Source organism: Aquarana catesbeiana, linkage group LG04, assembly GCF_042186555.1.
Source record: "Aquarana catesbeiana isolate 2022-GZ linkage group LG04, ASM4218655v1, whole genome shotgun sequence".
Taxonomy (NCBI): Eukaryota; Metazoa; Chordata; class Amphibia; order Anura; family Ranidae; genus Aquarana; species Aquarana catesbeiana.
Genome location: NC_133327.1, coordinates 611,848,041 through 611,863,675, shown reverse-complemented (window position 1 = coordinate 611,863,675; position 15,635 = coordinate 611,848,041). Strand labels below are relative to the sequence as shown.

General features: G+C 42.8%; 1 protein-coding gene across 3 annotated transcripts in view; it reads left to right on the top strand.

The window, feature by feature from the left end:
- The window catches only part of LOC141140774 (serine palmitoyltransferase 3-like), a 129,147-nt gene extending 115,480 nt beyond the window's left edge, over positions 1–13,667 (top strand). For all 3 annotated transcript variants that reach the window (XR_012243998.1, XM_073628261.1, XM_073628263.1), the window contains one exon: positions 12,278–13,667. Coding sequence is in view for 2 of the 3 variants with exons in the window: in XM_073628261.1 (XP_073484362.1) it covers positions 12,278–12,388 (111 nt within the window). In the remaining variant the exon portion in view is untranslated. The remainder of the gene's footprint in view (positions 1–12,277) is intronic.
- Positions 13,668–15,635: the final 1,968 nt, after the last annotated feature.

Below are 15,635 nucleotides of genomic sequence, written 5' to 3'. Positions count from 1 at the left end.
ACAACAAAATGTAGCCCTAAACCTCAGCTATTTAAATTCTACACCCGAAGGCGATGCAACAAAAACAACTCAGTTTAATTGGCTGACCAACAAGTATAGCAATTAAAGTGGGGTTCCACCCAAAAAATAAAAACTACATGAAAAATCCTAAAAAAAATACAAAAAAACATTTGGATATTTTTTTTTTTTTTACTTACCTCTAAATGCCTGTTGCTAGGTGGTTCCGCTTAGTCTGCCTCTTCCAGTGCCTGGGCTGGTGACATCACTTCCCCCTCGGCACAGGAAGGGCTCAGCTCTGCTCCCTCCCTCCTGTCAATCATCTGGGACCCATTACACAGCCACAGCCCGGCGCCCACAGTTGCAATGCCGGCGCCGCTGAACGGAGGGGGAGACGAGCGGGGCTTCGATCCCCCGCATCGCTGGACCCTGGGACAGGTAAGTGTCCAATTAAAAGTCAGCAGATGCAGTATTTGTAGCTGCTGACTTTTAATTTTTTTTTTTTTTTTTAATGGACCTCGGGTGGAACTCCTCTTTAAACACACCAGCTAAAATCATTAAATCACAGAGTGTACAAATAACTAAACTTTAAAAAGACTGACATAATGAAAAAATGAAAATAGAGTGAAAAGTGAGGCATACTGTATAAAGAAATATACATGAATGTATATATATATATATATATATATATATATATATATATATATATATATATATATATATATATATAAACACATATGACATAATAAAAACCCCCCAAAAAATAATTGTCTGGAGAAAATCAAAAAATGTAAAAATTAATACATTCTACAGAAGTTTTTCCCTCTATAGTGTGTGGTCAATCTTCTTTTTCTTCAATTATCATTGACGGTGGTGAGCCGGGAACAGCACCCATGGGGATTCTCTTATCCACAGTCTGAGCAGTGTTATACTTTTCTTAGAATGTTCCTTTGTTGTGCAATAAGAGTATGTATTGGTGTTTCTGTTAACCACTTCAGCCCCGGAAGGTGTTACCCACTTCCTGACCAGGCCATTTTTTGCCATGCATTGCTTTAACTGACAAAGATCACCGGGCACAGTGTCTCTCTATTTTTTTTTTTTATATAATATTTTTACTCAGAACAAAAATAAGTATTACAAGAGAGTGCAGGGTTTAGGAGTGCGTTATGCAGAGAATGCAGGGTTCACCAGTGTATTATGCTCAGAATGCAGGGATCAGGAGTGTGCTGCACTCAGAATGCAGGGTTCAGGAGTGCGTTGCGGTCAGAATGCAGGGTTCAGGAGTGTGTTGCTCTCAGAATGCAGGGATCAGGAGTGTGTTGCACTCAGAAAATCAGGGATCAGGAGTGCAACACGCTCAGAATGCAGGGCATCAGGAGTGCGTTGCACTCAGATTGCAGGGGATCCGGAGTTCAGTGCACTCATAATGCAGGGTTTAGGGGTGCGTTGCGCTCAGAATGCAGGGTTTAGAGGTGTGTTGCGCTCACAATGCAGGGGATCAGGAGTACGTTGTGCTCAGAATGCAGGGTTTAGGGGTGCATTGTGCTCAGGATGCAGGGGATCAGGAGTGCGTTGCGCTCAGAATGCTGGGTTTAAGGGTGCATTGCGCTCAGAATGCAGGGTTTAGGAGTGAATTGCGCTCAGAATGGAGGTGATCAGGAGTGTGTTGTGCTCAGAATGCAGGGTTTAGGGGTGCATTGCACTCAGAATGCAGGGTTTAGGGGTGCGTTGTGCTCAGAATGCAGGGTTTAGGGGTGTGTTGCACTCGGAATGCAAGGGATCAGAAGTGTTTTGCACTTAGAATGCAGGGTTTAGGGGTAATAAGAAATAAAAAATGATAAAGTAAATAATCTGTATTAACTTTATTGTCTGACTATAGATCTATGTTTGTCCCAAGCATGTTTGAAGTCATTTACTGTTGACTGTCTCACTGCCTCTGCCGGTAGTTTATTCCAAGCATCAACTACCCTTTCAGTAAAATAATACTTTTTAAAGATTTGTTTTGAACTTTCCTTCAGTTAGTTTGAGGTCATGTCCCCCCGTGTTCTTAATTTTGGTTTCATATTGAAAAAACTGCCTTCCTGAACCCTATTCACCCCCTTGATATATTTAAAGGTTTCAATCATGTCTCCGCTTTCCCTTCTTTCCTCCAGACTGTACATATTAAAGTCCTGTTTTTTTCTTTAAAAATAACAAACATCTTATACTTACCTGCTCTGTGCAGTGGTTTTGCACAGAGCAGTCTGGATCGTCCTCTTCTCGGGTCTCTGGCCCCTCCCTCCTGTCGAGTGCCCCCACAGCAAGCAGCTTGCTCCGGCGGCACCTGAGCCGCAGCTCTGTGTGTCTATTCAGACACAGAGCCGCTCTTCGGCCCCGCCCCCTCTCTCTCCTCAGTGGCTAACTGACTTTGATTGACAGCATAGAATGTATTAAGATAAAAAAACCTTCTGCCTTTACAACCACTTTAAGTTTGTGAAGTAGCTCTCGATATGATTTATCCCCCAAACCTTTCACCATTTTAGTTACCCGTCTCTGGACTCATTCTATTTTATCAATAACTTTCTGTAAGTGAAGTCTCCAGAACTGGACGCAGTATTCTAAATGAGGTCTCACTAATGATATACAGTGCCTTGAAAAAGTATTCATACCCCTTGAAATTTCTTATAGCACATCACGGGACACAGAGCCATAGTAGTTACTATGTGGGTTATAGGCCACCTTCATGTTATGGACACTGGCACGTCCTAAGACAAAAAGTGCACTCCCTATATAACCCCTCCCACTACTGGGAGTACCTCAGTTTTTTCGCCAGTGTCTAAGGTGTTGGTCACGAGTAAAGATGTGCTGGGCTGAGCTCCACTGGAGCAATCCTTGCTGGGGCTAGCCATGCAGCCAAATCCAGTCAAAGTGTCTTTTTGGCCGAATTGAATGGTACCCGGGCCTCGTATCCGAAGAAACGAGGTCTTGCCTGTAACGCTTCTCTTTTAGAGAGCTGGACCCCGGGATCCAGTACTTTTTGGTATTAAGGCCATAAAGTTTTACTGGCGGTGGTGCTATTACAGGTCCAGGATTGTGGGTTTCCTCGAGGATCCCCAGCTCCTGAAGGTTTAACGGAACCCACCGTGAAGGGTGAAGATTGGGTCTGTTGGTTTACCACAGAAAACCAGTGGCGGGAAAGGTAAGTGGTATCTTTTAAGAAATTTTTAAAGATTTTTCTTATGAATGTCCCCTTTAATTTAGTAAATGTTGTCATGCCTATGTGTCACCACGGGGGGCTGTATAGAGCAGTTACCGTCTCTTGCTTCTCAGAGAGCTCACGATGTGTCCAGGAAACAGCAGTTTTCTCTTCCTCCGGCTGGCAGCAGACCTCCGGTAAGTCTGGGGGGGTCTTACCTCCCCACCAGACGCCCCACTGTGCTGTTTTTTCTTCCCCTCTTCCTGGGGAAGAAGCGCTTATAAAATAAAAAAGGGCGCGCTAACGGCAGACCGCTCAGCGGCTTCCAGGCCCCCCCTTTGCCATTACTGCCTCTCTCCCGGCTGATCCCATGGGATCAGAGCCTGCGCTCACGGGGGAAAAACTCTTTTTCAAAAAGAAAGAGGAAGGGCCGTAGGCAACGGGGGGTGGGGCTTAGCCTGGCATTGGCGTCCTCCAAAGCCCAGCGCGGGAAGGTGTGTTTTAAAAGGCACCAATGTTGCTGTTGCAAGCTTTGGAAGGACACAAGAGCAAAGGTGGCATGCAAGAGGTTTTTGGTAACACAGGCATTCCTTTTGACACATTTACTACTGCATCAGGCTGAGCATTAATAGCAGCAGCAGAGCTTGACTATTGCTCAAGCAGTGGATGCATTCCTTCTGGTAGTACCTCTGCTTTGTGCATCGGGCTATGGTCGGAAGGGGGGTTAAAAACACCTCAAAAAAGGGCTCTAGAAGGACTATAGTCACACGGCAGCCTAGAACCATCCCAAAAAAAAAGGCATCCTCCCCTGAGAGTAATATGGCTGGTCAGAATGAGCCATCAAGAGGGGCAAGTGTTACAGCTGCTCTTAACACTGCAGCCCCTGCGTATATTACTAAGGAGGTTTTTTCTTCAACCATGTTAAGTTTGGAGCAAAAAAATGATGCTTTAATCACATTTCAGATTGGGACTAAGCATAGCAGATCCCCGTTCATTGCTCAGGACCCTCATGCTGAGGAACAAGGGGTGAGAGAGGACGAATTTCTCTCAAAGGACCAGGAAGAGGCTGATGTCTCCTCTTCCGAAGAGCCTAATGCGGAAGTTCGCAGGAAAGGTTGTTGCTCTCACTGAATTGGTCCACTCCACATTTTTACTGCCAGTAACGCAGTCAGTCGATGAGCCCACCTCTGGTTTGGGTTCACTAAAGCCTCCCCAATCTGTTCATGCCTTTCCTATCCATTCATGGCTAAGAAAGCTAATTTATTCTGAATGGGAGCACCCAGATAAACAGTTTTTCCCTCCAAAAAAGTTTTCAATACTTTATCCTATGGAGGAAGAGTTCTAATGTGGAAATGGGGAATTCCAGCAATTGACGCTGCTATATTCTCTGTAAACAAAAACCTGATTTGTCCAGTAGACAATGCTCATATGCTAAAGGATCCAACAGATAAGAAGTTGGAATTCCCTTTTAAAAACTATATTTCGCTCGCAGGTTCAGTCGTTCAGCCTGCGCTGGTAGCAACCGGAGTATCTCAGTCCTTAAAGGACCAGTTTATAGAGGTACTCAAGGTTATTCCTGATCAGCAGGCCCAGAATTTGGCCAGTACATCAGAAGCGTTGTGTTTTACAGTAGATGCTATGAATTCTATTCTCCAGGCCTCACGGCTCATGCTAGGGCTGGTACATGTGCGTAGAATCCTATGGTTGAAAAATTACTCAGCGAAGTGCCATGCAAAAAGCTCTTGGCCAGTTTCCCATTTCATGGTGAACGGTTATTTGGAGACGATCTAGATAAGTATATTCAAAGAATTTCTAATGGGAAAAGTTCCCTTTTACCAGTTAAGAAGAAGTTTAAGCATTTTTATTTTAAACGTGCTTCTTCTCCAGTGCCAGGGGCATCAGCCTCCAGGCAGTCACGAAGGCCTCCACCGTCAGGTTCAAGAGGTAAACCTCAGGGTCAGACCCAGAGCCAAAAGACGGTCTGGGGGAGGAAACCCACAAAACAAAATACTAAAGACTCCTTATGAAGGGGCGCCCCTGCTCTCTCGGGTGGGGGGAAGGCTTCTGCAGTTTTCAAGGGTCTGGCAGGAACAATGTCAAGACAGATGGGTGGCTTCCTCAATTTCTCTAGGTTACAAACTAGAGTTCTGAGAATTCCCATCTCCTCGTTTTCTCAGATCAAATGTTCCCAGAGATCCAGTGAAAAAGAAGTCTCTCTTTCTAGCTTTGGATCATCTCTTGTCTCAAAGAGTGATATCGGTGGTCCCCTTGGAAGAGCAAGGATTAGGGTTTTATTCAAACCTTTCACGGTTCCAAAACCAAATGGGGATGTCAGACCCATTTTAGATCTCAAAGATCTAAACCAGTTTTTGGATATTTGTTCCTTTCGCATGGAGTCAATCCGATCAGTAGTCTCCATCCTACAAGGGGGAGAATTTATGGCGTCAATCGACATCAAGGATGCTTATCTCTATGTGCCAATTTTCCCCACTCACCAGAAATTTCTACGCTTCGAGATAGAAAATCTTCATTTTCAGTTTGTAGCTCTGCCTTTCGGTCTAGCTACTGCACCTTGAGTGTTTACAAAAGTCCTGGCTCCTCCTTTAGCCAGGTTAAGGGCTCAAGTTATAACGATACTAGCCTACTTGGACGATCTACCCTTGATAGATCAGCTGGTAACCGGCTTAAACCAAAGTTTGGTCATCGCAGTCAGCTACCTAGAATACCTAGGTTGGATTCTCAACCTAGAGAAATCCTCCTTAAAACCATCAAGGAGATTGCAGTACTTGGGGCTGATCATAGATACAGTTCAAAAGAAAGTGTTTTTGCCCCAGGAAAGGATTGGTTTCATAAAGGATCTGATTCAGTTGGTCAAAACAAAGAAGAGTCCTTCTATTCAACTTGGCTTCTGGTGGCTTCTTTCGAGGCCATTCCTTATGCACAGTTTCATTCAAGACTGCTGCAAAACAGTATTCTGCCAACTTGGAACAAGAAGGTCCAAGCTCTGGACTTCCCAATGCGTTTATCCCCCAAAGTGCATCAGGGCCTCAATTGGTGGTTGATATCCAGGAATCTTCAAAAAGGAAGATCCTTTCTACCAGTCACCTAGAAGGTGGTAACAAGAGATGCCAGCCTTCTGAAAGAAGCGTCTGTCCAAGGGAAATGGTCCAAATCAGAGAGGAACTTGCCCATCAATATTCTAGAGCTTTGGGCAGTACGCCTGGACCTAGAGGCCTGGACGCTCAGACTACGGAACTGTCCTGTCAGGATCCAATTCGACAATGCCACAGCAGTGGCCTATATCAATCACCAAGGGGGCACGAGAAGTCGTGGGCAGAAAACAACATTCCTTGCCTATCAGAAATTTTCATTCCAGGAATAGAGAATTAGCAGGCAGACTACTTGAGTCGCCACTAATTGTTTCCAGGAGAATGGTCCCTTCACCCCGACATCTTGCTGTCAATATGTCAAAGATGGGGAGTTCCGGACGTGGATCTGTTTGCGTCCAGGCTCAACAACAAGATCGACAATTTTGTGTCAAGGACAAGGGATGCCTTGGCTTTTTCATGGGATCAGTTTTTCACTGATCTATGCGTTCCCTATGGTTCTGCTGCTTCCGCGCCTTCTTTGCAGGATCAAGCAAGAAAGGAAGAGGTGATTCTTGTGGCCCCAGCATGGCCCAGGAGATCTTGGTTTGCCGAGATCATAAAGATGGCGGTAGGGGACCCTTGGACCCTACCACTGTGGCCAGACCTTCTCTCGCAAGGTCTGGTATTCCATCCTACCTTACAAAAGCTGAATTTAACGGTTTGGGTATTGAGACCCACATTCTGAAAGACCGTGGGTTGTCATCTTCAGTAGTTACTACTTTGGTTAATGCTAGAAAGCCGGCATCCAGAGTCATAAACTATAGAGTCTGGAAGGCATATGTCTCCTGGTGTGAATCCAGGGGTTGGTACCCCAGGAAATATGTCATAGGTAAGATCGTTGAATTCCTACAGATGGGATTAGAAATTAAGCTGGCCCTGAGTACTATCAAAGGCCAGGTGTCGGCCCTATCAATGTTTTTTCAAAGACCACTTGCTTCTCACTCTCTGGTTCGTAATTTTATTCAGGGGGTAACATGGATTAATCCTCCAGTCAGGCCACCCCTGAACCCTTGGGACTTTAATTTAGTCCTGTTGGCATTAAAAAAACAGCCTTTTGAGCCAATACGAGATATTCCCTTAGTCCTCTTGACAAGGAAAATATTTTTCTTGGTTGCCATATCTTCTGCAAGAAGAGTATCAGAGTTGGCTGCTCTTTCTTGTAAAGAGCCATATTTGATTATTTATAAGGATAAGGTTGTATTGCGGCCTCATCCTAAATTCCTACCGTGTCATGTTTTCATTTAAACCAGGATATTGTTCTGCCTTCATTTTTTCCTGAACCTCGTTCTGTGGAAGAGAGGTCACTACATTCTCTTGATGTGGTGAGAGTGGTCAAGGTCTATTTAAAAGTGACCGCTCAGATTCGTAAAACAGATGTTTTGTTTGTGTTGCCAGACAGTCCTAAAAGAGGACAGGCAGCGTCAAACTCTACTATTTCTAAATAGATTCGTCAAGTGATTGTTCAAGCTTATGGTTTAAAGAGGAAAATTCCTCCTTTTCATATTAAAGTGCACTTCACCAGGGCTGTTAGTGCTTCTTGGGCAGTGCATCACCAAGCCTCCATGGCTCAGATTTGTAAGGCCGCAACTTGGTCTTCAGTACATACATTTATCAGATTCTATCAAGTAACGTAAAAGGTCATGAGGATATCGCCTTTGGGAGCAGTGTACTGCAGGCAGTATTTTGTGTCTCCCTCCCTTCAGTTGGCATTGCTATGGGACATCCCACATGGTTCTGTGTCCTGTGATGTACGATAAGAAAATAGGATTTTTATAACAGCTTACCTTTAAAATCCTTTTCTTTGAAGTACATCACTGGACACAGGGGTCCCTTCTTTGGTATATACGTGTATTGCTTTGCTACAAAACTGAAGTACTCCCAGTAGTGGGAGGGGTTATATAGGGAGTGCACTTTTTGTCTTAGGGTGTGCCAGTGTCCATCACCTGAAGGTGGCCTATAACCCACATAGTAACTACTATGGCTCTGTGTCCCGTGATGTACTTCAAAGAAAAGGATTTTACAGGTAAGCTGTTAACAAAAAAAAACAATTTTTCATCATCTTGTCATTTTAATACCAAAAACGTAAATGTATTTTATTGGTATTTTATGTGATAGACCAGCACAAAGTGGCACATAATTGTGAAGTGGAAGGAAAATGATAAATGGTTTTCAAAATTTTTTTTACAAATAAATATGTGAAAAGTGTGGCGTGCGTTTGTATTCAGCCCCCCTGAGTCAATACTTTGTCAAACCACTTTTTGCTGCAATTACAGCTGCAAGTCTTTTTGTGGATGTCTTTACCAGCTTTGCACATGTAGAGAGTAACATTTTTGCCCAATCTTCTTTGCAAAATAGCTCAAGCTCTGTCAGGTTGGATGAAGAACGTCTGTGAACAGCAATTTTCAAGTCTTGCCACAGATTCTCAATTGGATTTAGGTCTGGACTTTGACTGGGCCACTCGAACACATGAATATGCTTTGATCTAAACCATTCCATTGTGGCTCTGGCTGTATGTTTAGGGTAGTTGTCCTGCTGGAAAGTGAACCTCTACCACAGTCTCAAGTCTTTTGCAGACTCTAACAGGTTTTCTTCTAGGATTGCCCTATATTTGGCTCCATCCATCTTCCCATCAACTCTGACCAGCTTCCCTGTCCCTGCTGAAGAAAGGCATCCCCACAACATGATGCTGCCACCACCATGTTTCACGGTGGGGATGGTGTGTTCAGGGTGATGTGCAGTGTTAGTTTTCCACCACATATAGCGTTTTCCTTTTAGGCCAGAAAGTTCAATTTTGGTCTCATCTGACCAGAGTACTTTCTTCCACATGTTTGCTGCGTCCCCCACATGGCTTCTCACAAACTGCAAACGGGACTTTTTATGGCTTTCTTTCAACAATGGCTTTCTTCTTGCCACTCTTTCATAAAGGCCAGATTTGTGGAGTGCATGGGTAATAGTTGTCCTGTGGACAGATTCTCCCACCTGAGCTGTGGATCTCTGCAGCTCCTCCAGAGTTACCATGGGCCTCTTGGCTGCTTTTCTGATTATTGCTCTCCTTGCCTGGCCTGTCAGTTTAGGTGGCCAGCCATAGGTTTGCAGTTGTGCCATACGCTTTACGTTTTTTCGGATGATGGTTCAAAGCTTGGGATATTTTTTATAGCCTAGCCCTGCTTTAAATTTCTCCACAACCTTATCCCTGAACTGTTCATTGGCCTCCATGATGCTGTTTGTTCACTAAGGTTATCTAACAAACCTCTGAGGGCTTCACAGAACAGCTGTATTTATACTGAAATTAAATTACACACAGGTGTACACTATTTACTAATTAGGTGACTTCTGAAGGCAATTGGTTCCACTAGATTTTAGTTAGGGGTATCAGAGTAAAGGGGGCTGAATACAAATGCATGTGAAACTTTTCACATATTTATTTGTAAAAATTGTTGAAAAAAAAAATCCCAATAAAATACATTTACATTTTTGGTTGTAACATGACAAAATGTGGAAATTTAAAAGGTTATGAATACTTTTAGCTGACCCCTCTAGTGATGCATCCTAGAATTATATTCACTTTTCCTACTGCCTGGTCACACTGTTTGCTCATTTTGCAATTATCTGAAATAAGTACCTCCAAATCTATTTCCTCTGTAGTGCTGGCTAACCCTGTACCCCCAATGTTGTACTCTTTCAGGGCATTATTTTTCCCTAGATGCATTACTTTACATTTAGAAACATTGAACTGCAGTCTCCACTGCATTGACCAATTTTCCAGCAATGCCAAATCATGTTTCATGTTACAGACACCTCCAGGGACATCAACCCTATTACACACATTAGTGTCATCAGCAAAAGGACATACCTTGCCCAACAAACCTTTAGTTATATCACTTAGGTCCTGTTCTATTTAACATATATCTAACACAGAGCCTTGTGGTACCCCTCTAGTGACTGGTCTCTGTTCTGGGTGAACCCCATTTACAACCACACTTTAGTATCTATCCTTTAGCCAACTGCATATCCACTGAACCACCCAAAGGTTAAGTCCTAGCTAGTACAACTTTTGTATTAGATCAATATGTGGAACTGTATCAAATGCCTTGCTGAAATCAAGATATGTTATGTCCACCCTAGTCCAAAACATCGGTCATAGTCAAAAAATTCAATCTGATTAGTCTGACATGATCTGCCCTCATGCTGCTTTGGGCCCAGTAAGTTTTATATTTTTAAGTGATCTATGATCCTTCTTTTCAGGAGTGATTCCATTAACTTGACTTCAACTGATGTTAAACTTACTGGCCTGTAATTACCAGCTTCTACCTTGCCGTCCTCCTTGTGGATCGGTACAATATTAGCTGTCCGCCAATCATTGGAAACTTCTCCTGTTAGAAGAGATTGATTAAAAAGATCTGTTAATGGTCCAACAACTATACCTCAAAGTTCTCTAGGAATGAATACCATCAGGCCCATTGCTTTATTAAGCTTTAACCAAACCAGTTCCTCTGCTACCTCTGTCTCCAGAAATCCTAAAAATGAACCATCATTACTAGAACCAATACGATTCCCCAACTTGTTATTGTTAGTGCAATTTATTTCTGAGAAGACCGAACAATAGGAATTGTTTAAATGGTTTGCTGCATCCAGGTCTCCCTCAACATAAGTGTTGTGCCCAGTTTTCATTTTACTGATCCCATTGTATTTTTTCCTTCTATCACTAATGTACCTAAAAAGGGTTTTATTTCCTTAGATTTAGAAAATGTCCTCCTCTTTCTGTGCTTTGGCAGCACTGATAATGTCTGGCCTCATTTTGTCTATTTTTATACTCTTCTCTGTCAGCTACAACTCCTGTTTCCTTGAATCTTCTATATGCTATTTTTTTCCCTTTACTATCCTACTTACCTCTTTAGTGAACCATATTGTTTTTTTTCTCCCGTTTATTCTAACTTGCCTGACATATAATCTAGTTGCCTCCAGGGTGGTAGACTTTAATAGTGCCCACTGATTACTTACTCCTGTCATTTTACTCCAAACTTTCAATTCATTTTTTAGAAATTTCCCCATTTCAGCAAAATTTGTCCTCTTGAAATCTAAAACTTTTTTTTGTTTTTGTTAAATATTCTCAGGTGTTCTGCTTATTGCAGGCCTTCTAGAACATGGATCACTTTCAATCAATTCACACTATCTTGAACGGACTTTGCATGAGTCTATTATTATGTGGTTGAGCACCGCATATTATTCTTTTATGTAAAACGTAACATAAAATTTAATGCAGATTCACTGCTCTACTTGCTCAGTCAATTTGAATGAGATGACCACACAGTACACATGCTCACTCAACAGCATCTAGAACCCCCACTGGCTAGTACAGTGAAGTTGTCATTGTTCATGCATGCGCATTCCAGTCAACTGTCCTTGGCTGCCAAGTTACATCGATGTTGTGCAAACCATTCTTAACAATGGCTGAACTTTTTCTGGACAGACCTCATATACCAACTGAATTGACTAGCCTCAGTTGATACACAGAAGTAAACAAATCCTCCCACATAAGTTGAACCTGTTTATCTGCAGATTTCCCCCTCTACAGCCCTTCAAAGTGCACAGTTTACACAGCATTTCTGAGCTTCAGGAGGCAGAAGACAGAGATCTGATGCCACACACTGCTCAGTACGGAGAGGGGAGTTGGAAAGAGTGGACACACATACACACAGTCTCATAGGAAACATGCACAGCTGAAGCTGTCAATCACCTACTGTGTGCTGGGGGGTGTTGTCTACTGGGATTGGTTGGTGTTGGGATAAATCATCAGAAGTGACTCATGCAGCTAACAAAGGGAGTAGATAAAAGCTAGAAATCACATTTGGTGCTTTTGATTAAGGTGAGTACACACTAAAGAAAGATAGGTTTTGTTCATTTATCATTTCAGAGGTCTACAACCACTTTAAATAATTTCCTGTGTGCCTTGCAGGTCTTGGATGAGCTTAACAAGATGGGTGACATCCTAAATGTGAAGCATTCAAAGCACTTAAGATCAGACCGTGCATTGGTTTATGAAGAATCGGATGTTGAACTTGAATGAGAACATTTGTTTGGCTTTTTATACAATCAGTAGTGTTGTAGATTCTATACAGTCAAAATTGGTGGGCATACATAATGTTATTATTTATTGATTTTTTAGAAAAGGTTGGGGAAACAACTGCAAAACCACAACATAGTCCCACTGATTTTCTGAATTTCCACACTGAATGATTGTTATTAGCCACATACTTATGTTTTAGCTTGAGGATGAAACGGCTGGATTTCAGTTGTGTAACCGAAGACCACCACATGGGTTTTTTTCAGGAACGAGGTTTAGGTTCACCATGGGTCTACAATCGAATCTTCAGGATTCACAAAGTTCTCAAGGTTTGCCACCAGCAATAAGGAGCAACATATAATACAGTGCATAGCTGTTGTCCTTGGTCAGCTGACTCACAAGAGCCAGTAATTTGAAAGAATGGATAACCCAGCCCTCTTTCTATAAAAAAGGGAGGGAGTGCGATATATATGCCGCCAATGGCAGTGCCCAGCTTCCCATGGCCCTTCTTTGACAATAGCTTGCTAATTAGCCCTATAAATGGCTAAAACTGAATAGCAAATTTTGCCCTCACTAACCCACATCCCCTTTGACTTCAAAGGGGTTCACTGGAAAGTTTTCAAACTTCAAGCAAAATTTGCAACACTGTTCATAAACCAAACACGGGGAGATTTGCTCATCCCTAGTTATTTTAATCCTATGCAAGTAAGCCATTTAAAGCAAATGTAAGATTAACAATGAGGCTTTCTTATTTACTTTCTTTCAGTCTGTTAAATATACCACAGAAACCATTTTATTATACCTGTTTAATAAGTGGAAAAAATATCTGATGAGTCTGCCAGGTCTGCATTGCTGTCCTGTGCACTCTACAGTGTTTTCTTGATTAATGTGATCAGGAATTATATTAGAACTACAAAACACCTCCCCATGTGCAGCAGGGATAGGGGGTTGTTCTATAGTTCTAACTGTCATCCCTTCCAAGGGCATCAATGCTTCTCCTCCATATGTACAGTATGGTTAGTGGGTGCTGTTTCTCTAGAACAGGAAATATGTTACTGGCAGGTGAAAATAAAGGAAAAAGCCTGAAACAAGGTAATGAATGGAGCCACCACACCAGCCACAGAGACTGATAAGCTTCAATATATTACATTTTTGTCCTTAAGTGCCAGCAGTCAACTCAATTGCAACAAATTGAAAGCAATATGCTGCAAGATGAAAGCCAGCAAGTGATTAAATTGTTCACTACTATGAAATTAAAATAAAATATGTAATTAAGCTCTTATGGTGTGGCATCATATGTCTTATCAATTCTTGTAACTATGCAGTACTACTAGGGTCAGGACCGAGATCTAAACCAAGTCCCTCTGTTGCATTAGGCAGTAGGTTTTTTTTACTGTGCCATCTTCTGGACAGCTCCAGGTTGATCTTTTGGACAACCTTACTTTCTGTCTTGTTTGTAGTGAGCCTTGAATTCCTTGCTCCTTGCATGAACCTCCTATATAAGCCATGCCTTTGCACTTTGCAAGTGGCTAGTAGGGTTAATGGGTAGGGTGGAGGGGTAAGTCAGGATTATCAGGTAGGAAGATGGGTTAATGCAGTTAGAGGGAGTGGTAGGGGCTCACAGAAAAGGAAGGCCAGCCCTGGGTTTGAGCACCCTAACAGATTCGCCAAGTTGGGTGAAGGTGTGGGGGTATCGAGCTCAGAGGTGGCAAGCCCTAGATGTCACTGTTCCCCCTAACAGGCAGGGGAGCAGCCCATCTAGTAGGGGTGGTGAGGGGAGTGCAGGTAGGCTGATAAAATAATTTGTCGCCAGGATCGCCTCAACCGAATGGTTTGCTGTCTCCCTGGTGCCAGGGTTCGGCATGTGGTGGACCGGGTTGATAAATTACTGGGAGGGGCTGGGCATGATCCAGCTGTCTTGGTCCATGTTGGAACCAATGACAGAATATATGGAAGGTGGATGCTCCTTAAGAACCAATTTAAAGAACTAGTCTCCAAATCATATTCTCTGACATATTACCTGTGCCAAGCGTAACACAGGAAAGGCAGGGGGTTTATGGGAAGGCTGGAGAAGTATTTAAACTAGGATTGTGGGGGGAGGGTGAATTAGATTATAATGGGGCAGACAGGTCAGACAGGGGTCAACCCCTATTGGAGGGTGGAAGGGGGAAAGATGGGGGGGCTATGGCAAATGATATGAAGGTTCCTATGTTACAATCAACCATTGGAAATGGTACTATTTGTACTTAAAAAAAAATATGCAACATATGTTTGCAAAATGTGACAATGAATTAAAGTGTTTGTTCACCAATGCCAGAAGTCTGCCAAGCAAAATAGGTGAGTTGGAAGCTCTGGTGCACGAGGAGAATTATGATCTAATTGGTATTGCTGAATCTTGGCTTCATTCTTCTCATGACTGGGCCAATAATATTCCTGGCTCTGCTCTCTTTTGGAAAGACAGGGTAAAACGGAGGGGTGGTGGTGTCTGTCTCTATGTGAGAAGTGATCTCAAAGCGAGTGTGAAAAAGGACCTAGTTGATGGAGAGTGTGATGAGTTTGAGCATTATGGGTGGAACTGCACATGGGTGTGCGTACTACAAATATTGTCATTGGAGTTTGTTATAGACCTCCCAGTGTTAGTGAGAAGGTGGAGACTCAGCTCCTTGCACAGATGGAAAGGGCTGCAAGGGCTGGGACAGTGATAATAATGGGGGGATTTTTAACTACCCGGAAATTGACAGGAGTAATGGCACTGTTGGGACAGTTAAAGGGCAAAAATTTATAAACCTATTACAAGACAATTTTATGGTCCAGTTTATTGAGGCCCCCAACTAGGAATGATGCTCTGCTGGACCTGGTAATCTCAAACCATGCAGAGCTTATTACCAATATTCTTATAAAAGAACATCTGGGTAGCAGTGACCATAACATGATTTCATTTAATGTAGTTGTAAGCAACAAACACATACGGGTAAGATAAAAACACTTATGCCACGTACACACGGTCATATTTTACGATGGGAAATGTTCGATGTGAGCTTATTGTCAGAAAGTCCGACCGTGTGTATGCTCCATCGGACATTTGCTGTCTGATTTTCCGCCCACAAATGTTTGATAGCAGGTTCTCAAATTTTCCGCTAACAAAACTTTGTTGTTGGAAAGTCCGATCGTGTGTACACAAGTCCGACTCACAAAAGTTCACGCATGCTTGGAATCAAGTACGAGCCAGAAGCGCTCGGTCTTGTAAAAC